Here is a 26,202-nt window from a genome sequence, read left to right on the forward strand (position 1 = left end):
TATGAAATCTGGGTACCTTTATGCTTCTGGCTAGGGTAGCTAAATGCAAAAGAACGACGTTTCGGGGTTCTTTGGAACAATGATTTTGAAAAGCAAGCTTGCATTAGCTAGTATATCAGTGCAATTTGTGGTGGAATTTGTCAGAGTAAAAGTATGATGTAAAGGTATGACAAAACACACAAACCTTTCGAGTACTTCCAGTTCTCCACATCTGAAGGGTGCTGGAAGGCCATTCAAACTCTGGTTTCATGGATGCCCAGCTTGTGGGCACAAGCATTTCAGATAATTGAAGCTTCTCTGCAGTTATAAAAAATGTAGTATCTGTACACATTGTGTCTGGAAACAAAATTTGATTGAATTTTGACTTTACCTTTTACTGAAAATGTTCAAATAGCTTAGTAATTTAAGACTAACAGTAACAAAGGATATGAAATGGGTAAAAAAAATAGTTGTACAAATTGCAAACCCAGAAGTTTGTAAATTTAAGTGATTGAAGTTTTTTATTCGAAGCTAATTTAGAGTTCAATAGTTGGAGTATCCTTTGGGTTTGTTCTGAGTTCATGAGAACAAATGGAGATATTTTAATACGAGCTAGCTGCGTAGGTGTTTTTTGTGGTTAGCGGAGAAAAGATGGTCCTGAAAGAGCTCACTTTTCACAGAATTACAGAATTTTCTCCATTGCTTATAAAGAAATCCTGTTATGACTCCATCAGATGAATGCATCTACACTGCAGATGGGTGAGATGGATCGTGCTCCTATCGTTTTCATTTTTAAAATTGTCCACAGCAGAGGTATTAAGGAGTAGTCTTAGGAGGGAAAAATTTTGGGTTTTTTACTCTGTATACTGGAATTGGGGATCAATTATGACCAATGATATTAATGTAATTTTGAAGAAGGTTTTAGATACTTTACTTCATTTATTGCCGTAAGGTACAGTGCTTCAAACAAGATTCAACATTTCCTTACTAAATTTCAGAGTGTAGAATATCAGCCTGGCACTTGCTTTTTGCAGACTCATATGGTCACACACGAGGAGATGATTTAAGTTGGCAGGAGGGTTATGGCCACATGTAAAATGGTATCTCTAAGTGCACAAATGTACATTTTGCTAATCATTTTTCATTTCTTTTCTTGGTTCAAAACTCTAGATCTTTCAGATAAACAGCAAAGCCCTGCAGTTATTATTCATAGAGAAACATTATTTTAAATGTACTTTATGCCTTTTTTTTTAGTGACAGTTTTTCTGTTAGGTAGGTTACTTCAGGTTACAGATCTCCCCACCTTTCTCTTTCAGTTACAGCAGAAATGTGGCTACTATTTTTATAACTTCCACTTTGCAAAGAATTACTTGAGAAGAAAATTGTGAACTCTGAAGTGAAGATGAGTTTTGTCACTAACTAGTGGGGATGAGATTTATGCATGTGCTGGGTTGTTTTTGTTTGTTTGTTTGTTTTTTCAACAGACTTTGTAACAGAGACTACATTTTTGCAGAATGCTGGGAGATGCCACTGCTTTTATTTCTGGACTTGTGAAAAAGATCTTGTTCATGATACAGCTCAAAAAGTGTTTATGCTTTAAAAAACATTGGTAATAAAAGAGCCGAAAAGAAGAATTTCTTAAAATCACGTAGGCAGAAAGGGATAGTACAATAGAGCATGAGCAAAGTAAGCGTAGATGCTTGATCCAAATCTTTAAAGCTCCGACACACCAGAGTTCCTGTGGTAGCTGGATTCTTTTGGTGGGGATCTCCCACAGTTCTGTTTAAGCATCCAAAAAGCTTTCATTAATAAATACACTTCCTCAGGCTCACATAAACCTGTTTTGAAATGTTTGTATTTAATCTGAATAGTAGCAGCAGGTGTTAGAGAATTCACGTGGTTCCATTTATAAGACAACAGAGAACCCATAGGTGAGGCCATGAGAGGGGACAAAGGAAGAGTCTTGCTCCCTTCTCGCTGCCCTGCCTGTAGAAGAAGCATCAAGTGAATCTTGCACTTTCTCAGACCAAAATCAATCAACTTACAGGAAACCAGCTGTCCTTGGTTTCACTTGGTCATGAAAGTACATATTAGTTTTGTGCAATTTCTAAAAGTACAGTTAGACTGCCTAGGCAGGGAAGCTGCCATGCTTTTCTGTCTCGCTTAGAAGCTCCTACCTCTTGTTGGAGAACCCCAAATGTTTTCCAGATAGTTCTTTGACGCTTACAGCAGGGTTAGTTGCGAGCAGTGTCACTGAGCAAGAGTTCTTCATGGAAGGAAGTTGAGAAGTGCCAGTACAAAAGTGTCACTTGGACTGACACCAGGGACATTCACTGGTATGCAGCTGTAGACTGAACCATAATACAAGTGTTGCTTGTTCTAAGGAAGCACCACCTTGACTTCATCACTGGCAGTAGAAATTATTCCAGTTAAGGAGCTTTGGTGAAGCAGAGCAATGCTTTTAGCAGATACTTCACCTGTAACTGTTCTGTTCTGGAACGTGCCAGGGTTCAGGTTTCTGCTCATGATACACCTTCCTCTTTAAACTGGGGACAATAAGAACAATTGCACAATGTGCTCCTATTCATTAGCTTTTTGTTTAAAGAATTAAATATTTTAAATACTATATTTAAATAATATACATGGAAAATCCAGTATTTAGCTGTAATTTTATCTGTGACTGTTTTGTTGAATGCTAGGGAATGTTTCGGCATGTTCCGAGCTTTTTATTTGCTTTCCAAAAGTCCCCGTCTTCTTTGACCTCTGTGACTACTCTGAAGCAAATAACTGCACTCCTTTTCCTCCCCTGCTTTTTCTCTTTGGTTGTTCCAGTGGCTTTTCCTTGAAGGAAGTCTCCTTGTTGTTCTTTTCCTTATTCCTTTGAGATTGTGATCACTCCTTGTTTGCCTTATCTTCCATTCAGTGTTTCTGGGCAGTCTTGATCCATCCTCGTGACTTCATCTGTCTTTGTCATTATGAATGTGGTGAGGCACAGGAACAGGTTGCCCAGAGAAGCTGTGGATGCCCCATCCCTGGAAGCGTTCAAGGCCAGGCTGGATGGGGCTGTGAGCAGCCTGGTCTAGTGGGAGGTGTCCCTGCCCATGGCAGGGGGGTTGGAACTGGGTGATCTTTAAGGTCCCTTTCAACCCAAACCATTCCATATTTCTGTGACCTGCTGCTGTAGTAAAGCTAATTCAGCTATGTTTTGCCCCATCTCATTTATATCTCTTGTTTGCCTTGCCGCCCCTTGGGTGAAATAAAGACAAAATTAAATTAAATTCCCTTTCATATTGATACACTAAACTCATCAAGTTCAATTACCATTTATCCTATTTTTTTGTCCCTATTGAGAGCACTTACTGGTTGCTAAGGCTGAAACATGCGGCTCCTCTCTTGGGCCCTTACTGTGTAATTCAGACTACAGAGTGCTTATGAGACCTTGCCTTTTTTTCTGCGCATGCAGCGTAAACTGTCCTCCAGAGAGGTCTGAGCCTTGTACTAACTACCATAGGATCCATCTTTATGCTACTCCAGATGCTGAGCTTAACCAATCATTCCAACATATGTTTTCACTAAAATCATCATCTTCCTATATTGCTGCCCTGGAATCCTCATCTTCCACTATGAAAGGTACAAGCTTCTTGTCTTTATCTTCAGTACCACTCACCAGCCCTCTCTGCCCTATCATTTTCATTCCTTAAATTCTCCTGTTCTTCTGACAGTGCCATTTTCAAAACTCCCTTTGCCCATTGTTGCTGCTCTTTATCATCTGCTCTTTATGCATGGCAATGACCTCTCAGAAGTGACCTTTTCTTCTCCTTGAAACCCTAAAATCTCCATCCATGGTGGCACTTCTCTTATCTATGGTGCAACGTGGAGCTGCTGTGAACATGACGTCATCAGAGGTCCATGGACCTTTGCATATGTGTAAAATACGTGTTGTGGTGAGTTTAGAGGTCCCAGACTCCGGGGGATCAGGAGAGCAAAGGTGTCCCAGCTCCTCCAGCACTGCCTTGGTGCCTGCACCACAGAGTAAAATCCCTGTCAGGCTGGCTCTGGCAATGCAGTTAGATCAGATGGGAAGGGGCATTTATGTGGTTAGTAAGTTTAATGAAGAAATGCGTACCTGCCCTTACGTCATCCTCAAGACCTACTGACCCCTTGCTCAGTAAGCTTTAGTACTATCACAGGACTTGATAAATTGTTTTTGCATCATTATCGTGGATGATTCAAGTGATACTGTATTGCTGCAGTGAATACGGGAGGGAAACAGATCACTGGATAAAATATGTCATTTTAATTGGTGGTTTACATGTGGAAATGCACTTTAAGAAAGAGTGATAATTATTTCAGGATAATTTTTATGTGATTAAATTAGCACTGTTATTCCTTTCTCTGTATCCTGAGTTTACAGCTTTTGTGTTTAACTTAATAGCACCAGTGTAGCCACATAGAGAAATTATGTGGTTTGCCTCCTTTATTATCACAGGTAGAGTGTTTGTTTTGTAAAGAGCAGGAATTTTGTGATCATACCAAAGCTCATATAACACTTTCATAGCTCTCTTTGAAGGTTAGAGGCAGAGATGTATTTTGATACAGACTGTGAATGTGTGTGGTAAGTCTGCATTAAGTGGGGAGATGCAGAAGCGCTGGATAAACGCTCGGCAAGTTTGCATGCTTTAGCCTCTCAGGAATCTAGAATAAGAATTTAAGATGGGAAAGATATTTTGATAATTGGGGACACCTGCCTGCCCAGGTAGATTCCACGCCCCCAGCATGTTGTTAAACACACATGCAGTTTTCAGTTGCTTCCACTGCTTTTCCAGATGTTTGTACAGCTGTGTATTCTGTATAGCAACACTATATTTGAAAAGCAGTGACATCTCATTCTATAAGTAACTAATTTTCCTATTTTCCTATTCAACATCATTTTGCACATCTCAGCATGACAGTTCAATCAACTGGTTTCTCTTTACATGAATGAAAAAATTGCTTTGTTAATAAGTCTTTGTGAAGTGGATTAAAGACTGTAGATATTCCTGGTGAAACAGAAAATGTATTTGAAACACTCTGACTCTGGGTTTGTGTGGTAATCAAGGAAAGTGGTCAATGAAATTTCCAAATTGCTGGCTTGTTTTAAAAATGAGGTGTGTTCTTGAGGCCAAGTTTTCAAATTAAATTGGCTGGAAGACTTTAAATGCTGTACTAGTAAAGGGACTGGAACGCTTTTTTATTTAATACTTTAATAACTAATTTTTTTATATGAGCTGGCATTAAATCTCTGAAAGTGTGAAAGTGGTTTCAGAGTGTGTGTGTTCTTTGTCTTCCTGCGACACAGAAAACATCCTAGTAGTTATTTTTACATTTCATTGTTGTGGAGGAGAATCTTCTATTGTTTGTGAAACCGAAGGGAGAACAATGTATGAGTGTGCTGACGGAGATGAATGAGGAGCAATATCGTAAACATCAGCTGGTGAGATTTTCTTTTTTTTTAAATGCCCAGTGGTTCAAATTCTTGTTCTGATTATCTTGACACCGCACATAAATGAATTAATCTTCTTTAACCTAAACGTATTAGAGTATGTGGAGAGGCACAGCAAGACCTACTGATTTAGCCAAACTCAGCGTCACAGGTCTCTGCCCCCATCTCCTCTTTTCAAGCTGTCTTGACTCTGCTTGTGAGTATATTCGTGTACGCTGTACACCGCATTAAAGTTTCATAGTCTTAGCTTGTGCTGAGGAAATGGCAATGTAAACCATGCTGTTCAGAGGCTCCGTGTGTCACATGGAAACATTGCTGCTCTCCTTCCAGTTCTTCATGCTCTGCGGCAGTCTGGAGTTAGTACAGTTCCTGCAACCACAGGACTTCAAAGGCTGGTTGAACAGTTTGCAAAGGGAATGCTGTTCTGGGTCTTCTTTTCTTCTCTCAGGACCTTTCCATGGATGTACCCCTCTGCTTTTTCTCCAAGGGAGAATGCAAAAAGCAAAGCAGGACTCGATCAAAGGACAGAAATGCAGAGAGTCAGTGTAAATCTCCACTGACTTTTGGGGGCTTGGGGAAAATGACTGCAGTTTTTCTTAGTGCAGTGCTGCATATTGATGTGACCTGAGTTTGCTCTGGATTGATGAAGTTGGCTTTTAGTCTCATAAGCCTTTTGCTGTTTGGTTAGGCGTGTCTTTCCAGTATGGGATTTCTGTTAAAATTTGCTTCAACATTTTAAAATGTATAAGCTGTCATCTGGCATTGTAGAAACCTGTTTTTAATTTGTATTAATCTCTCACTTAAAAAAAGAAATAAATCTGGTAGAGGTGGTGACGTAAAATGGTGATACAGCCACAAGTCAAAAGGTGCTATGATATGCCTCACAGGAGTGTGATGTCCACTGAGATAGTGTTTTGGACTACGCACAGGTTTTACATGTCTTTATAGCTGGATGTGACATATTCACATGGGTCTTCTCTCACATGTAAAAGGCAGAAATCAAATAATACTGAAAACTGAATCAAATTGGAAAACAAGTATTTTCAGTGATTCTCACTGCTGTCTATAGAGTTCAGCTTTGCTGGGCTCTTTGTAATAGTGTTAAGCATCTGTCCTGCTACAGGGCTTGAGGGAGAGGGCTGTACAAAAGGAAACGCATGAAAAGGTCACTGAGCTTTTAGTATTTTGTTCACAGAAGATCAGTACTTACCCAGGAGTGATTTCCTGGTCAGAAAAGAACCAGACATGGAGATCTATAGCACTGCGTAGGGCATATTTTCCACGACTTTATTTAATCTGAATTGGCTAATTACTTGGTTTTTTAGGAAAAAAAACTAAATAAGAAAGTTGAATAGTTGAATACTGTATCACCTTCCCCTCCCCCCCCCCAACTGGAACAGGCCTATAGATAAATGCTATTATTCCATTGTATTTCTCTGTTTGTCTTAGTGGGTGATTCCTTGTTTTATACTTCAGCTGTAAACTTTCAGGGGTTGGTACCCTTGTTTGATTTGTGTTTCTAAACTTTAAAGAGCACTGTTTTCTGGGACTGGAAGACACTAGAAAAATTATCTTTGAGCTTATTTCATGTGTCATTTCTGATTAGGTATAAGTTAGCTACTTAGTACAGTAACATTACAAATGCTGGCTGACTGACATCCCGTGAATACAAAGTGATTCCTTTGGGTTCCTCTTGATTTTGATGTATGTGTGCACACAAATAGCGATATTTCTTCCATACAGGTGTGGGTATCATTAATTTTACATACTTGCAAATCATATCAGAAGTATAGTTCTTGTTCCAGTAGTTGAAGATATACATAGCATCTTCTGTGTAGGATGGTAAACCCGGGCAAACCTGCAGAGCTTTTATGCAGCTGAGTTATCCTCACATGTTTCGGGTGTAGGCCAGCTGAATTCTTCAACCTGCTTCAAATGTAGATGGAAAGTAGTGGCAGAAAAACATCTAAGTGAGAAATTGATGAGTGCAATTTCTTTTTGAGCCAGATGGGTGTGCAATTAGCTAATTTTTGAATATTTTCAAGGCACAAAGCACTTATTTACAGCCTGTTGTGGTTTCAGGTTTGCCTGCGTTTGTAGGGTTAGGTGCAGTGCATTACAGAGTATCACAAGCCTAAATGGCGAGCCAGTCACTCTGATGGTTTAGATCTTTCTTTTGGTGTGGTTTTATCTGTATGTGGTGTTTATTTTGATTTTGGAGGTGATCATAGCTCTGTCAAAGTCAATGGGAGTTTTATGATTGCTCCTTCATCTGCAATTAGGATTAAACTCTGACCTCTAAAAATATCAAGAAGTCTTATTTTGTTTCTAGCAAGCTATAGTGATAACAGAGAACAATATTCTGTGTTACACCTTCTGTCTTTCTGCTTCAGCAAGTGTCTCTTGATATCAGTCTATATCAGTCTGGATTATGAATGTTGATGTTACAGTCAAATGTGTCTAACATTCATACTGTCATGCATCATCTGATACACCTGGGAAAATGGGAAGAGTTTAGCCAGAGCAGCCTAGGTCTTCATAAGACCAGCATGTGAATTCATGCTCACAGGTACCACTGTTTTACTACAGTTACCCAAAGTAGCTTCAAGAGTGTCCAGAGCTCATCAGCAGGAGCTGAGGTCTTCCTGGGGGCCAGGAGGCAAGTGTACTCAAGCCATGCAGACAGCTTGAGCTCCCCAAACTCCAGAGAAGTCTTCTCCTCCTGGTTGATTCATGGAGTTCTGCTAGATCTTTATCTTGCATAGACATGGGAAACTGTGTTTTATTTGCATATAGAATTGGGTCTTTTGTTTAAGAAACTATACATGAACAACTGGTGTGTGTGCAGCTAGAGAGGAAGGTGCAGCTAGTATTACGATTTTATTGTTGACTCTATATTTGAGTTCTGATAAGCCCATCTAATCAATTAACAGATTGTTTTGGGGTTATGAGTCTAAATGTTGCATTTCACTTTACAGCAGGGTAGGAACATATCTTCCAGACAGAGCACTGTGTTTTGCAAAGCCTTATACAAGAGCCGATGGCAGAGCAAACAGAACAGTTTATGTGTGACTAAAAGACTTTTTTTTTATTTTGCAAGCCTTTTAATTTCATTGCAAGTGTACTGCTAACATATCAAAGCAATTAATTTCAGATTTTATGATCTGTTCTATCCATTTTAATAAATAGACACATTAATCAAACAGATCATCCTGGTTTATAGTTAAGAAGAATTACAGAGTTTCAAAGGTAAATATTGTTCCAGATCACAACATTTAAACTTCTGTAATATTTTTAAGTCTTCTCTCCATGAATTAATCTGCAGCGTTGTTTTGCTGCTTGTCTTGCAAGGCTGGGAAGCTGCTGAAGAGGGTCACTGGAACTGCATGAAGAAACATGCATTAAGTAAAACGCAGATGAAAGGGTGGTATCTTTGGATTCTGTTTGCAGCTGTTGCAGTCAAGACAACTTCATTGGGAAGCCCACTTAAGGGATGACTGAACGTAATGCAAAATAAAATGCTGAAGTTTCCCAGTTTATTTTCAGTCTTTTTCATTTTTAGTTTGTGTTTTCCTGCCGCTTTTATAAAATTGAGCACTTCCCAGTCTTTGGTGCATTTATATCTGTTGTCAAATTTAGTTCACATTCTGCCTACGAATTACATTGCTTATCTCTTTAAAGAACATTTTTTTCAGAAAACATTTGCGTTTTTATAGCTAAATGCATACTCACAAAAATGATTTGGCAAGTAAAAAGTACAATGCTATTTTGTGAAAGAGAAATAAAAATATTCTCTTTGAAAAATGTATCAGAGATATTAAGCATTGATTATTTTTGTGTCGTGAAGGCTGAACCCTAATGACATAGAAGCCAATGGGGGCTTTACTTAGTAAAGGTTAGCTGTTAACTTCAGTGAGGTCTGAGTTTGGTCTTATTTGACTGTAATTCCAGGAAAAACATGTGATTTCTAGTTCATCTTCAGCTCTTGATGCATGTAGTCCACAATTTAATAAAAGCAGAGCATGAAGGGGCATCAGATGTTAGAATAAATGGGGAAAACTTTTATTCTGATTCATCTTTATAATCAGACCAACTGTATATGTGACATTTCATCCTAGTGTGTGAGAAATTTGTTTTCCAGAGGAAAGGAAACCGGAGAGAGACTTAAATTCTTCACAGAATAATTGGAGCCACCAGAAAAATTAAGAGAAGACCTAAACTGAGGTTCATATTTCACTGCTATTTAAATTAACAATGCACAGCTCAGGATAGGAGTAAATTTGAATTGCTTCCATAACTATGTGCGTATATGATCTGACGTGGCTGTTGTGGGCGGAGTGAATAACTTCACTTGTAAGAGAGTAGTGAAATGTTTATTAACATAAAACAGTGATTTAACAAAGTTAGTAGTGAATCCGACAGTGTTTTATGAGATTTGATGCCAGGGTACGCTTGATTATTTACTGCACAGAGGCCAGGGTCAGACAAGCTCTCAGGGAGACCCTCCCGTTGCATCACGAGGTTCTGAAAGGACCCCCTGGCTTTCTAAACTTCTCAGAGAGGAGTCTACGTGCGGCTGGATCCAATCCTAGTCCCAGACTTGGTCAACGGTTTATGTCTAAAGGATTATATATGCACAATCAATCCTTATATCACTTAGCCAAGATTTCAAAGTTTAGCATGCTATTCATCACTTACCGAGAATCTGTTTCGGCAAGGAATCTCTCAACCTCGAGGAGCAGAACCTTACGCGAGCGTCCCCACTCAAGGGGAGATCCTGTCGTGCAGCCCGCTGCCGTGCAGGAGAGCTCAAAGGGCTCTCGGGCTGTCCACTATTTACAGAGCAAGATAATTGACCTATAGTCATATTCGTGTGGGAACAAGATACCTAGGTCCCCACTCCAGGCAGTGTTTTGGTTATGTTGCCAGCCATCCCCCACAGTTCCAGTGCAACTCACCACAACTCCCGCTGATGGCCATGGCTTGAGCAGGAGCCGGGGCGGGGAAGGGGAGAGCACACCGCCACACTGAATGTGTGTGAAAATGAAGCTTTCTAAGAGTTGATGGCTTGCCTGATAGGATTATGCAGAAGAGGAGCTACTCTCCTTTCACTTGAAAGACCCTTGCCATGTCAATGCAGACCTCATCACAGGTAGCGGTAATTGAGTGAGATACGTTTTCTGGAAAAATACAGGTCAGATGATGCACATTGCTGAATATTTCTATTTGTGAGTGTAGCAGTTGATTGTGAGACATGTTGGGGAAGCACAGAGTCTTGCCTCAACCAGTGTCCTTTTCTGACGGCAGCTGGTAGTGGATGCCTTGATAGGAGAAGGACCTAGTGGTACTTTGCCCATCCTTGGGTGGTTTGTGGCTAAAAATACTGCAAACAGTGATGAGAACACCAGCACATAATACAAGCTTTTCTTACAGGGTTTAAACATAAATAATAAATATTTTGGGTGTGAGCATGTTCCCTTAGATTTTTCTGGTTGTTGGTGGATATTTTTCTTGCATAACCTAACTTCCTCTGTGGCACTGCATCAGTTCCAGATTTCAGATGTTTGTGAGTAACATAGTGAGAAAGAAGCACTTTGTGCCTTACCTGTCTCTCTGCATTTGTATATATGCAATGATAGCATCATTCGTGGTGGCATGATGCAATGGTAGCATTGTACGCATGTGTATGCATGGAACACATCAGTGGTAGTTGAATCTTCACATCCGTGAGCCAGGTGAGTTGGAATTGATGCTTGTCACGAAGGGGGAAGTGTTAGCAATAAGCAGTAAGTGGGAAAGAGAAATGAAGGAATTTTACCTGAATGAAATAAGACTTTAAAAAAGAGGTTAAGGTTTTCATCATTTTTAAGAAGTGAACCTCAGTTAGGCAGTGCATTTCAAGAGTTTGTGCCTTACTTATGAATGCCTAACAATAGTCGTTTTTGCGTGCATTTCTTAAATACTAGGAGATATCCTTTGTGTAAGAATCCTTGTCTATCGTGCTGCTTCTTGATTTTTTTGGCAGTTCTTCAGGGTGAAACCCCAACATTATGTCTATCTTGAATTTTCTTATCCAGGTTTCACTATCTAGTCTCATAAACTGTATGTTGTGTGTGTATATACATATATTTTTATTTCTTCCTTCTCACATGTGGACCAAGTCTCTCTCTTGCTCCATGCTGTTACTATCTTTCTTCCTCTGTATTGTCTAAACTGTGTATCTTACCAGTCTGTCTCCAGTTATCCTCTTATTTTGTATTTGGCTGACAAGGCCTCCATTCAGTCTTTCTAAAAAAAGAAGTAATGTGATGCTGTCTCCAAGGCAAGCTCCTGCAAACTGCTAGCACTATTCCCCAAGCTGTCCTGGTGTCAACACCAACACAGATGTAAACAAGAACTGTTACAAGTTCGGATTTCATAAATCCAAGGAGAAGCTGATCAAATTTAAAAAAAGACAGAGGTGGTAAAATATAAAGTGTTGCTTTTAAGCTTGACAAATATCTCCTGCTCTTCATGAACAGCTGATTTAAGACTAGCACCATTATATATTAAAATGCATGAAGTATTCTTTTGAAATCTAAAACATAAAGCACTATCTGTAGTAAAATATGTTCTGTTAGAGGAAGCAAATAGCTAAGGAAGAAGCTGGGTTGTCAGGTTAGCTTTCTCTGAGAAAAATGTCATATTTATCCAGGACGTTTGGGGGTGAAGGTAACAAGAACTTAGTAGATATCCTTTAGCCAAGAAACTAATCTTTCATGACAAACACTAAATGTATATTGCCATTCTAGTTCTGAGTGACTAAATTAAGTATTTCACAGAGGGTCCGGGTATGGTGTGGGTTTTTTGTTTTGTTTTGTTTGGTTTTTTTTGTATTTTTGTTTGGATTTTTTTTTTGGGTGAAGTTAGAAACTGTTGAAAATAACTTGGGAGTTCTCTGTTTTCCTGTAGTTCTTCTCATACAGTAAATATTGACCCCATAAAAGCAGGTGCTGGAACTGTAATGCTTGCAGACTCAAAGTTTATCTTGACTATTGTAGTGGGGTTGAATATGCAGAAATCCCCATATGAGGCCCCTAAGTTTATTTTTTCACAATTGTTTTAGCATTTCTACAAGACCTCACCATAGCTATTATAAACCTATTATAAACCTATTGTGAAGTGAATTTTGTCTTCATACCTTGAAAAATGGTGAGTGAATAGGTTTGGTGCTCTGTATTCAACAACAGCATGAAATACATTATTGAATAACTATTTCTTAAAGGAGTAGCATCCCTTCTGTGCAGTAGACAGCAGTCTCATAAAAAATAATAAATGATCTTTTCATTAAATATCATAACATATATTCCCAAGAAGGTTGTATTAAGGTTTCACAGCCAGTTTTAATTCCAGTTTTAACTCTACTTCTGAGTGCTTCAGTTTACAACCTTAATAATATTCTTTTAACACAGCTTTTTGAGTTTAATATAAATAGGTATTGTAAATAGAAACAATATGAGAAAAAACCTATAAAGTGTATTTATACATGAGTAAGGAATAACAGTTATCAGGGCGTTTGTAAATACCTGGACAAATGTGGAAAAACCTGTTGCCTATCTAGCCATTCATGCAGGCAAACAAATATCAGCAGAGAAGCAAATGTAACAGCAATGCATAAAGCTGCTTAAGAAACTGAGAATTTTTGCAAGTCTGGCACGAGGTGGTGGAAATCCAAACTTTGGTATTTTCACCATTAGGATGAAAAAAAGCAGCACGGAAATTTGCAGCTCATCTAGAAAGCTGAGGAGTTTTGTACTCTTGCGCTCTTCTTGCCTTTGCTCCTGTCATCGTGGAAACAAGCGCATTGTTCTCTTTGTTCAAACTGGTAGTGTCTGGTGTGGTTGCTCAGAGGTGGTTTCAGGTTGACTTCAGGCAGAGGACCACTCAGCAGCTTCTCCCCAGGAGAGCATTCAAGGGACGCCAATGACACTTGTTCCCTTTGATATAGTTCTGGTAGGAAACCCATCCTCGTGAGAAATGGATCTAGTTCTCAGGCACTACAGTCCATGCAAGCCACAGGGATTTGTGGAAGGGGGCATCGGTGTTAGAAGGATTTGGCCCCTGAATTTGATTGAGGAATTACAAGAACACACAGTGAGATACCTTAGTTGCAGCAACTCATTTTTAAGTCCAAATTTTCTAATCTGGAGCCTCTTCAGATGCTGCTGTGTGGTAGTGTAGGTTTGTAGAGTAGGTGTCAATCTATTAAAGACTGAGGATATCGTGTTGTGGGACTTTCCAGGCATTTCATGTCGGATATATCAGAATAATGTCTGTAATATATGTGTCTGCAGTAACAGGTAAAAGCAGAGAAGCTCAAGTTGATTAATTAACCATTGAGCGTTTATTGTGATGATGACAGATCAGATGATCTAGAAAGACGTGCTTTCTTTCTGCAGCTCCTGCCTCACCTGTATTCTTAAATTGCCTTGGCTTAAACAGCACTGCTGCTGCTCGTTTTGTGGTGACGCTCTTTCCTTGCTACTCACTGCTGGTAGAGGGAAAAAAAAAATAGACTTCCTGATTTGAAAAGCTCAACGTTTGTACTCAAATGTGTATTGATGCACCTAAAAGTTCAAAACAAACAAACACAGATGCTTAATTTACTTTTTACCGTGAGTTAAATCCAGAGGGCTCACAGTTTTGCTTGCTGGGACAGCAAATGGGCTCATTGCTCCTATTTTTTTAAAAAGGGGAGTTGCTACTTTCTGACAGCTTGGAGAAGCCCTGGTCACGCCTTGGCTCTCCTTTCCCTGAAAAGAAAAGAAACTCTGAAGTTTTGAAGGGAAGAATGAGCCAGTTTGCTGAAGGTGAAAAGGACCGAAGCGCAAAGCTGGTGGAAGTAATGTGCTGCATGGGTCAGTAACGCGTGCTGCTGGGCTGGCAGCGTGGCAGGGCTGCCTTCGGGAGAGGGCAGAGCTCGCTGAGGGGGAAAACTCTCAACAGACTTTCAGGTTTCCTTCCTTAGTTTGGTGCTTTTTTCGTTGTCTGTCTTCTAGTTACTTCATATGGGGGCTTGATTTGGTATGTTCTGCTCTGAGCCGGAGTACACTGAGTACCATTGCACTCTGTTCCTCCTTATGTGCATTTGCTTTCTGGAAGCATTTGTTTTTTTGATTAAAAATCACAGTTGTGGTGTTTTAGGTTTGGTGGAGTTTTGTTTGTTTGTTTGTTTTTCTTTTTTCTGGTGGTTTTCACAACATGACAGGTGACGGCTTTTCTCCTTTTTATGCATTTGTGTATGTCAGGTGCAGAGGTTTTCTACGAGTGTATGTGTAATATATGCATATATAAAAGGAATAGGGGTAGTAAGCGTCACTACTTTTATTTATGTTGGCATTTTAATTGAAAATAGAGTCGAAATTGATAGTCACTGCCTGGTCTAACAAGACACAAGGAAGTGAAATTTTTTTTAAGCTGTTTTTTTAATGTCACCACAGTAACATTTCCCGAAGTGTGAACTTTTGTGGTAGTTAGTCAAAACCACCTGAGCTTACCTTAGGAAAAACCCGCGTTGTACACTTATAGGCTGAAATATTAAATTCTCAGTTTTGAAAACTTGTGTTCCTTTTAAAACAGCTACCCAAAATGGAACAATTACAAGTGAAAGTATTTCTGGATTTCTTTTATTTCTGAGATTTTCTGTTCTCTACATCTACCAAACCAGAGCTACTACCTTATTAGGATAAATAACTGGTGTTGGAAATGCTGTCTCAATAGATGAAGGCTGTAAGGAAACGTATATACAGCAAAAATTTTTCTTAATCTGCCAGATTTTTTTTTTCTCCAGTAGTGCTGCTTTGCTCTTTAGTTTGTATCTTACTCCTCTTTTTTGGGTCCTCAACTAGAATAAGAGAGTGTGGAGTGGGGAAAAAGCATATGCCAGAAGCTTGGAAGATCTTGAGGGGTATGGAGAAGGCATTTAGGGAAAAGCAGCTATTCTGTGGAGAACTGAATGTAGACATATACTATGCATACTACTTGAAGAACTCATTGCCACAGTGAACGTGGCTGCAAAAGCTATAGGTGTGTTAAGAAAAGGATTGAAAAAATAATAGGAAAAAAATACATTTATGACTCTTAAATGCAAAGATATGTATAAGCATGTAGAAAGTCTGTGACTCATATAAGGGAGGAGTATATAAAGGCTTCACAGGCTTTTGCTCGTCTTGTTTTTGCATTCGCTCCTGAATACTCCTTTCTCACTGCTGTTAGGAACAGCATACGGTGCCCAGTTTGGCCCAGGATGGACTCTTGTAGGATCTCATGCCGTTTTGAAGACCTCGTTATCACACCAGAGACTTGAAAGTCCATGAATATGGACTTCCTGTGAAATTTTTTTTTATTACTTATGTTACCTTTGACCAATCTGAAACCAGTATTTTTTTAATGTAAAATACAGGATCTGATTCAATCTTCTAGTGATGGTAGTAGCTGCTTGTTTTGCTACCTGAGCTCACTGCTCATTCTCAGCCACACTACAAATAGCCCAAGTCAATGAAACAGCTGCAATTTTGTTGTACAGGGTCTTACGGGATCTTGCTATTTCAAGCTTGCACAGATGGTCCTGGCCCTAATGCACCACGACTCCTGCTCCGGGGAGCTCTGGGACTGTGAACGGGGTCTATAGCAGTTGTACTGTCTAGTGACCATACATTGGTTTGTGGAGATAACTCAGGCGCTGGAGTGGTCGTCAGTGTTTCTCTAACAGGGCTCTGTAGAATACATATGGATGGGAAGTATATACAAGCGGGGTGCTTTCCTACCCCGAGTCTATTTCTGTTTCTTCTCAATATTTTGTGGGCAGCCATTGATGCTAACTGCCATGGCAGGGAGCAAACTGCTGGGTCCCGTATCTGGGTTAGTGGACATCCCTGTTTATGTTAGAGGATTAAAAGAGAGTGCTTCCTCTGATTGAAGCTGTAGCTGATCTTTGTGTGGTGGAACACTGGTGATACTCCAGTGAAAAAGCACAGTGATTAAAAACGCCGGCTTTGAAATAGTAAGAGATTTTCTATTGGTAAATACTTTAATAATTAATTGGATTTTAGAGGCTATAAGTAGTATTTATAGCTCATAAAAGTTTGCCTTGATCTTTTTAGTACATTTTAGGGAACGGTTGACTTCTAGGAAGTTACATTTTTGTTAGTAGTGCTGCTATTGTACCAGCAGGGCTGTCGCCCTGGAGGAACTCACCTGGAGCTTGTGCTCAAGAAACTTATATGTGACATGCTGTGGTGTACTGCAAAAACACTTGCGTGCTATTATTTTAATGAGGCATTTTAGAGCCTTTACAGGCTATTCTGTTTTTAAACTTTATTAGAATGCTAATTTTATAAAGATGTCCATAAAAAAAAAAAAATCTTTTGCATCTTTTGTAGGCTGTTAAACCCTTTTCTTTTTCCTTTTTACCTCCAGATGAACGGGACAAAGTACAAAAGAAGACCTTCACAAAATGGATAAATCAGCATCTCGTGAAGGTCAGTTGGTATTTCTGTGATGTCTGGATGACTGATTACTACAGCAGTGATTGTGTCTTTTACTAAGTGTTTGATTTCAGGATGCAGCTGCGTTACATATAATAAGGAAGATCTTAAATCGTGAGATTTATGCATGTACGTTGTCTTTGAGCAGTCATGGGGGAGTTGAAATGCTGCTGTCTGATATCCCAAGGTGATCTATTTGAATACTTGCATTTGGAATTAAAATGAGTCAAAGTTTAAGGGACATGATTTCTTTCTAGAGAACTTGGCTCTTTTCTGCTAGTAGACTGTTATGGCTGTAGCACCACAGCTAAGGCAAAGGAATTTTATATTTATTTTATTTTATATTTATTTTATTTTAGTACCACGTTGATTGTGGACAGGGAAATGACCTTGAGAATGATAGCTCTAGATCATCCTCTGGCATCAGTATGCTGCTCATGGATTAAAAATAGAGGCATTCTAGGGACAAAAGTCACTTTTCAACATCTTTATTCTGAATAGCAGTGAGCTTTGCCTCGGGGACAGAGCACACCATTATAACAACATGTATAGCTTGTAGTCAACAGACAGCTAAAAGCCGTGAGTTCACCTTCACTGCATGGCCCTTCAGTTCTAAATTTAATCTGCTGTTTCAGCGCCAACTGTCTAACCCAGACATTTCTCTGGAGCAACAGATTGTATAATTACTTAACACAACTTGCTTTGATTTTTTTTTTTTTTCTTTTTCCCCAGAGGTTGCATTCATGTGGAAGTCACATTAAATAAAAATGTACCTGCAAACTGTCAGAGTTGAGATTTAATTAATAAGCATAGTGTATAATGTTCAGAAACTGCTGTAAAGATTTACTCCTGTTCATATTTAGAGAAAAAATACTTTTAGGCAGCAATTTAATTATCTCTCTGCTTCTTGTGGCTGTACTTATGGGTATTTGAGAAATATTGGACACTGAAGCAGAACAGAATTTCTTCAGGGATGTTTACAATCAACTTGGAGTGCTCCTTGAATCTTTAGAAGATGCAGAATTCTGGTTTTGCATCTTTTTGAAATTAGGGAAGCTCTTGGAAATGATGTGACTTAGGGAGCTAGCAAGGCTCGGATGTGAAGTTGGTCCCACGTTTATCTTTAGCAAGAGACCTCTCTTCTAGAGTAGTCTTTCAGTCCTTCCCACCATGAATGAGCCACCAGGAGCGGTCCCGACGTCAGACTCTGGGCAGCAGCAGCTGTGCACAACCTTTCCATGCACAGGGTGAGTCTGGAGTGGCAGAACGGTTTTTAATACTGCTCATACCAATAGGTTTTCCTTTGTGGATTTGCTAGACCAAAAGGAATCACGCTGTGTAGAAACAGCTGCTCTGAAGACAAGAGACTGCAGACCTGCAGCCATCCCTTTATGGATTTTACCTCTTATTTATAATATAAGAAAAATATCCATTGCCCAGTACTTCAGACAAATTAGATTTAAAGAAACAAACATACAGGAAGATTGCCAGTACTCTGGCAGCAACATGCAATCTCCAAATTAACCATCTCCTTCTAATTGAAGGTAATTGTTACCATGTTTGTAGAAGTTACTTATCTTTTTCTGTATTAAAGACGCATTTTAGAGATGTAGTTTTAATTTTCTGTGGGAAGCGGAAAACCCTATCTGAAGCTTCTAAACGCAAGTTTAAAATGATGCCTGTTTTTACAGAAGAGCAGTGTATTGAAAAGTATATTTCTATACACCATTATTTTACACAGTTTTAAAACATGCACAGTCATCGTTGCCATACTGTCAACCTCTTGGGAGTAGCTTAAAAAAGATTTAGACTCTAAATCTGTAAGGAAATCAGGGTAAAGAGTTCACATTAAATCCTTTTGACTCGCTTGCCAAGGTCAGCGACTGTAGGCCTTCATTTTCAAATAGTTCTCAGTGTGAGTGATTGTAGAGACATATATATAGATAGACGTACATGTGTGTGTCTGTACTGCTGGCCTTGATTTTCATCTCAGATCGCTCACTTTAGAATTCAAGTAAAGGATTGTTAACTTACACAAATATAGTTTAACTGTGTCTCTTCCATTAACTCTGAATTTATGTAGCAACACAGGTTTTTTGGAAATACTCCATTTGAAAGCAGTTGGTGATACAGTTGTCAAATTTCTGGTTTTACTGCATTGTTTCTAGGACAGTGACTTGCATGGAAATTAAAATCAATCCTTCAAATGCTGTCTTTTAAGACACAAAGGCATATTTAGAAAATACTATATAGGAGGGAATGCAGAAAAAATATCACCATAAATGACTGCATTTCTAGCAGAGTCTCTACACCTGTCCTGTTCTATGCATTAAGTTGAATTTGAGTCCTGGTTTTCAGCTTTATTACCTTGGATTTAATGCAAAATACATGCAGCTTTTATTTGCCCACTCGCTGCCAATAGCTTATTGCAGACACCAAAAAAAAGGTAGGAATCAGCTTATTTCAAGCATCTCAGTAACTTTAGTTGAGGTAGTTATCCAGACTTCTTTTGTGATAGCAGAGAGAACAGGCCCTTCTAGATGTCTCGGACATCTACTGCTTTAGGGGGAGATGCATCGTGTCCTAGAAACGCGTTCACTCTGCTGACTGAAAAAGGAGGTCAGTGTGCTTTATCTGTCACCAGGTGGGGTTCAAGAAGTGGAAAGGATGAAGGTGACCGTGGAAATTGAAAGCACCAGACCATGCATATGGACAGGACCCCACTATGGACATGGGGATGGATTGCATTTTTCTGTCGTCTTTTTTCCATCCTGTGTATGTTCTTTACTTTCTCTTTCCCACTTTCTTTTCTTGGTCTCCTGTTTCTTTTTTTGTTTTCTTTCCTCTCTCTTTTTTTTTTTCCTTCTGTTTCTGTTTTCTTCTCTTGTCTCTTTTTATTTTTTCCCTGCTTGTTTAGGTCTTTCCTTGCTCATTTTAATTAATCTTCTATTCTTCTGCAATCCTTGGGAAAGTACCAGGCTCTTATCCCTTTATAGCTGTATATTCAAAAGAGTTTTTTCTAGGTCAGCAGCACGATGCTTTTACGGGTTACCATCATTCGTTAGGGGTTGGCATGGAAGCTTATTTTCATTCTTCTAATTAAATTCTGCATTTATGGGATTCACTGAGTAACCACAAACAACAAGACAGCTGAGAAATATTTACCCTTTTGCCTGCCGTTGCCCATCTTTAGTTGCATTAGATTCAAAGCGCCTAAGCGCACAGTATATAAAATTCAGCGTTTGAGATTTAGTCCCTTGCCAGTTCAGCTAAGTTAAGCATGCATTCATGTACTTTGCTAAACTAGAAACATAGTCATTGCAGAAATATTTCCTGCAAATTATCTTGAGATATGTAGTTTTAGAGACAGGTACCTAATGTGTTATTTGCAAAATTCAGCTGTTCAAGTTATCTTTGAATTCCACAGTTGAGGATCAAGTGGACTGTCACTACATTTTTTAAATGCTGAAGTTTTGCTTTTGAAGTGATAATACATTTTCCTAGGGCTGATTAGAGCATTGCACTTGCTAAGGCTACTGTTTAATGTCTGATGGTGAGGCTCCAGTTTAAACCTTATCTTTCACTTCTTGTTGACATATGGGCTGGAGAGGTGAGATACTGGACTTCAGACTCGCCTGCTGCTGTGGTATGAGCTTCCAGGGAGAAACTCACATGCCGGCGTAGTGTAGCAGTGGGGTACAGATCTCCTCTTAACTCTCTAAACCTACCTCTGCTTCCAGCAAGTGTTTCACTTTGCTGTTGTCAAAATAAGATGTTAAATTTGAGTACTTGCTACAGCAGGAAGTAACCCTTGATGTAACAAGAACAGGTAAATTTGTGGAAGCAAGGGGTTTAATTCTAGTGTAGCTTTTGCAGAGTCCTAAAGCACCCAAAGAAAAATCCAACTTCCACAAAAGCCCAGAAATTCTTCCTGAAACTCCTTTGAACCCCAAACCCTAAGGAAAGAATGAGAGAAGTGTGAAATACAGGGGGAGGATGAAATAAAAGTGGGGAAAATAAAAGAGTTGATGATGGACAAAGGAGTAAAAGCAGACAAATTCTTCTTTGCTGTTCAGTTCCTTTCTCAAACCAATTGAAAAATATTTTTGTAGTGCCAGATCTTAGTCTTGACAGATTAAATGGGATTTTTTGAAATACTTAGTTTCTTTATCAGAAATTATGATATACAGAAAATAGGACTAAAGGCAAGTCAACCACAGCATTCTCTTGGAGAAACTGGCTGCCCGTGGTTTGGACAGCAGTACTCTTTGCTGGGTTGAAAACTGTCTGGATGGCTGGTCCCAGAGAGTGGTGGTGAATGGAGTTAAATCCAGGTGGCGGCCGGTCACAAGTGGTGTTCCCCAGGGCTCCGTATTGGGGCCAGTTCTCTTCAATATCTTTATCAATGATCTGGATGAGGAGATTGAGTGCACCCTCAGGAAGTTTGCAGATGACACCAAGTTAGGTGGGAACTGTCAACCTGCTTGAGGGTAGAAAGGCATTGCAAAGGGATCTGGACAGTCTGGATCGATGGGCTGAGGCCAATGGTATGATGTTCAACAAGGCCAAGTGCCGGGTCCTGCACTTGGGTCACGACAACCCCCTGTTGCACACTTGGGGAAGAGCGGCTGGAGAGCTGCCTGGCAGAAAAGGACCTGGGGGTGTTGGTTGACAGCTGGCTGAATATGAGCCAGCAGTGTGCCCAACAGCATCCTGGCCTGTATCAGGAACAGTGCGTTGAGTAGGGCTAGGGAAGTGATCATCCCCCTTACTCAGCACTGGTGAGGCCCCACCTCAACTACTGTGTCCAGTTTTGGGCCCCTCACTACAAGAAAGACATTGAAGTGCCGGAACACGTCCAGAGAAGGGCAGTGAAGCTGGTGAGGGGTCTGGAGAACAAGTCTTATGAGGAGCGGCTGAGGGAGCTGGGGTTGTTTAGCCTGGAGAAAAGGAGGGCGAGGGGAGACCTTATCGCTCTCTACAACTGCCTGAAAGGAGGCTGTAGGGAGGTGGGGGTCGGTCTCTTCTCCCAAGTAACAGGCGATAGGACAAGAGGAAATGGCCTCAAGTTGTGCCAGGGGAGGTTTAGATCAGATATTAGGAAAAATTTTTGCACCAAAAGGGTTATCAAGCATTGGAACAGGCTGCCCAGGGAAGTGATTGAGTCACCATCTCTGGAGGTATTTAAAAGACCAGTAGACGTGGTGCTTAGAGATATGGGTTAGTGATGGTTTTTGTCAGAGTTAGGTTGATGGTTGGACTAGATGATCTGAAAGGTCCCTTCCAACCTAGGTGATTCTATGATTCTATAACCAGAGACCAGCTAGATCAGTGCTCTGATGGGGAAAATACGCTGAACACCTGGGTATCTTCCGTCCAAGGGAGAATGTTTCTTCTTTTTCATGGAAGAAAAGGTTCTAGAGAGCCCCTTAACTGACTTTCTAGCAGCAATATGGGACCTTAGGGTGCCTGAGCAGCTCCCTGGAGAGGGAAGGCTGTCCTGCCCATGGCACTGGCAGGGACCCCTGCCACCCGGTGCCCCCTGTAGAGCAGCTTTGTTTGAGACTGGCCGGACCTCAGGAGAAACACACTGGTGGTGGGAGCAATGGGCAGCATCCTTGCACAGTCATTAGTGGCTCCAAAAGTCCCTTTTAAAGGTCTTATGAGGAAGAAGGCTTTTACAAGTAGCAGGAGAAAATGCTTTTTAAACTATTGTTTTAAAGCTCAGGGTTCAAAGTCCTGTACTGTGTCGCAGTGATGGCGCATTAGAGAGAAAGCGAGCAGCTTTTTGTTGTGCAAAGACTGAATAAATAATTCAGAACAGAAAACTGAAGTTATTGATTCCTGTGTGTCTTTGAGGCAGCACACGTTTGCAAATGGCCACTTAGGGTCAATTGCTTCGTGAAACGTGCAGGTACGCGCTTAATGGCAGAGGGACCGTTCCTGATACAGCACAGTCATTCCCTTGCTGAAAGTTGGCACTTCACTGACACTAGAAGTTATCATTTTAGATAGCACTACTCTGCAGTATCTTCTTTTTAGCCGTGCAGTTAATCTAAAATTCCCCACCTCCTCGTCTTTTAGAAATGAACATTTTTTAGCTCTACATTTATATTTATTTTAAGGGATGAGGCACCTGGTGTTAGTCTAACAGTAGCGACTTTTTAAAAAAAGTCTCAATGTAACACCTTTTATTTTTGAAACATACTTGGAAAAAGCATGTTTGGGGTTTTTTTTTTTTCCTGTGTTAAGGAAAATAAGATGAAGATTGCTTGCTCTGCTAGTGCATCTAAATGAGCCTTCTCTGTATTCCTTGTAGTTAATTCTGACAGCTGCTGCAAACTGCGCTGGGAGCAATTCCTGTGAAATCCCACTTCCAACACGGCATGCAGCTTGCATTAGGCATTGGGTGCAGCTCAAATATGAGTATTTCCTTCTCTATTTTGTTTTCCAATTGTTCAGCAAGGCCTATTGTCTTCTTGGTACAGGAGAATATTTCAGTTTTTCTCCTAAAAATGTTTGCTCTTGTGTGTTCAGGACTATTCTAGAAGATCTTTAAGTGGTTTTTTTTTTTTGAGACGTTGAAGAAGATCATCAGTTAATTATTTAAAGAAGTATCTGATTTTGTTATTATCCATTGAAATATGCACAATTATAGTTTGTTCATGCTACATTGTGCACAAATTTTTCATAAGCCTTCCACTTGGAGGTAAACCACACATCTTTCATCTCCTTAGTATAACCTATAGCTGTTTGCAAAGCAGATCAGCAAGCAAACTCAGGACTTTTTTTAGTGTTTAATCAAAGTTTACACAACAGAGGAAGGTAACAGCAGACAGTGAGGAAAAGAAGCAACAGAATACCAGAAGATAAAGCTGAAAAAAAGGAGGAAATTTGTACAAAGTTTTAGAGGCTAATGATAAGCCACATCACAAAATCTCTTTGCAAGCAAATATATAAATAAATCCAAGTCAATAAAAACTGTGCCATGGATTTCAAGTTTATTTGATCCTCTTAATTCATGCAGACTTCATGACTAATTGGCAGCAGGAAAGAGAATAATTGAAAACAGTAGATTAAATATGCATGAAATACATGATAGCTTGAGTGCATCGATATTTTTGTGGCATGCAGCACTATTGAACCGGTTGAGTATATGTTTTATGATCCTTTTTATTGTGGTGTTTGAGTTTTTTTAAATCGTTTTATATAGGTGCTCATATATGAAAGAATGAGTATAAGGAGAATTAAGTCTACCATGAGATTACTGTATGATAAAATAGAACCACTAGAATCAACATGTTTCCTGTGGTAGACTAATATATTAATTCATTCTCTTTTTGTGGGTTTGTTGTTTGCAGTTTGCTCTCAGCATAGATTTTATTTAGTATTATTTATTCCTGAGAGATCACAAGAGATAAAATTATACGACTTGCAATTAAATGTTGGCTTTTTAATTAATTGTTAAATTATGCATGGAATTATATTTTATCTATATACGTTTGATGTATCCACACTTAATAATCATTTTTATATTGGTTTAGAAATACTCTGGCTTGATCTTGCCCCCATGGGGACAGTGTAATTGTGCCATTGGCTCCAGTGGGAGTAGTATTTGTCCCAGTACGTGGACTCCAGACAGTAAGCAACCTCCAACATTGTCATATGCATTACCAAAATATTTCATTCTACAACAGTATTTCATATACTTTGGAAAGCCACTGACCCTAGGTAATGTAGATGTGTGACTCCATGGGGACCTAAGAAGGTATCAGAATGAACATATTTTTCCTGTAAAGAAGATATTGTCTGCTAAAGGCGTTTATGGTGCTTTGGGCAAGGAAATTTAAAGATAGTAACATAATGTTTAAAATCCTCATTTACTACTGAAATACAGTACCTTGGCTTTAATCAGAATAACGTTATATCTGCCAACCCTATATATTACCGGCTTTAGGCAGATGTGCATGGTAGTGCCTTTGGTCTGAGTAAGTGTATGCCTGTAGTTTTAAGTTGTGAAAGCCAGATTTATTGGCTGGCTTTGACGTTATTAGCATTACATTTGTATACTTTAAACAACTAATCCCTGGTGATATATTTGGTGTATGATGTATACTCAGTGACATCTAGTACAGGGCTGGAAAAGCGAGGGCAAGTTGGAAGTAATGGAGGGTGAAGAAGAGTGGTGGCACTGTGTCTCTGGCCTAAGATAAAATGGGACAAAAGGTGACCGTGGTTGCTGTCAATTTGAGGCATTGAGCTGGAACATGGAGGTTGACAGTAGATTTTTTGGTCACCAACAAGCATCGGAAGGACAGGACTGTGTGGCAATGGGGAAAATCATTTATCCTCACAGCTGACAGGAGGAGCAGATGTGGAGGTCTGCATTTGAACACCGATGAAGGTGCCCTCTGTAGCCTATGCAAGAAAGAGGTATTTCTGTGGCATAGCTCATCTCATCCCCAAGCAGGGTGTGCAAACCAGGTCAGGGCACACTTCCTGTTGTTTTCCCTGCCTGCTGCAGGAGTTGGGGTGGCTGCCTCCGGTGTGGACATGTGTCTTGTGAGAGAACTGCCAGCCAGAGAGACCTCCAGCCTGTCAGGTTCAGAAAGTCGCTAGCAAAGCTGCTAGTTGGGTCTGGACTGATTGTGAGGGACTGCTTCAAAATTTAAAAAGGGAAGGTAGCTTACCAGCAAGTGATTGCAAAATCCCAGGCTCAACTTTCAAAGAAAAGAGAGAAGTGAGAAGCAGAAAAAGGGACAATGAACTTCTAAGCAGCGGAACTGGGGAAAGCAATAGGTAGGGTCTCCTGGGGAAGTAATCCAGGAGAGGGACGAATGCAGGAGATCTAGCAGTCACTTGAAGGCGTTTGTGTTGGAGGCACAAAGGCAGCCTGCAGACAGGCAGGACAGGTAGGAGGCATTGTATAGAATATACTGCTGCTTTTAAGAGACTTGTGAAATACAAAGGAACCATACAAAAATTAGAAATAAGGGCAGCAGGACTAAAGAGTTGTATGAAGGAGTTAACTAAAGCATGCTGGAGTAAAATCAGACAAGTAAAAGCTCCGGAGGAGTTACAGTAATAGTGTGACATAAAAGTCCCCAGGAGAAAGGTTCTGTAATTATGAAGAAGAATATGAAGAAGAAAGGAGAACTATGGATACATTACCAAGGGAAAAAATGAGAAATAGTATTGAATGCTGTAGAAAAGTCT

General features: G+C 39.8%; 1 protein-coding gene across 28 annotated transcripts in view; it reads left to right on the forward strand.

Annotated features, from left to right (window-relative positions):
- DST (dystonin) overlaps positions 1-26,202 on the forward strand; it is a 310,022-nt gene that overhangs the window by 77,491 nt on the left and 206,329 nt on the right. For all 28 annotated transcript variants that reach the window (XM_054197106.1, XM_054197080.1, XM_054197086.1 and 25 more), the window contains one exon: positions 16,919-16,980. In XM_054197106.1, coding sequence (XP_054053081.1) covers positions 16,919-16,980 — 62 coding nt within the window. The remainder of the gene's footprint in view (positions 1-16,918; positions 16,981-26,202) is intronic.

Source organism: Rissa tridactyla, chromosome 3 (genome assembly GCF_028500815.1).
Source record: "Rissa tridactyla isolate bRisTri1 chromosome 3, bRisTri1.patW.cur.20221130, whole genome shotgun sequence".
NCBI classification, from domain to species: domain Eukaryota; kingdom Metazoa; phylum Chordata; class Aves; order Charadriiformes; family Laridae; genus Rissa; species Rissa tridactyla.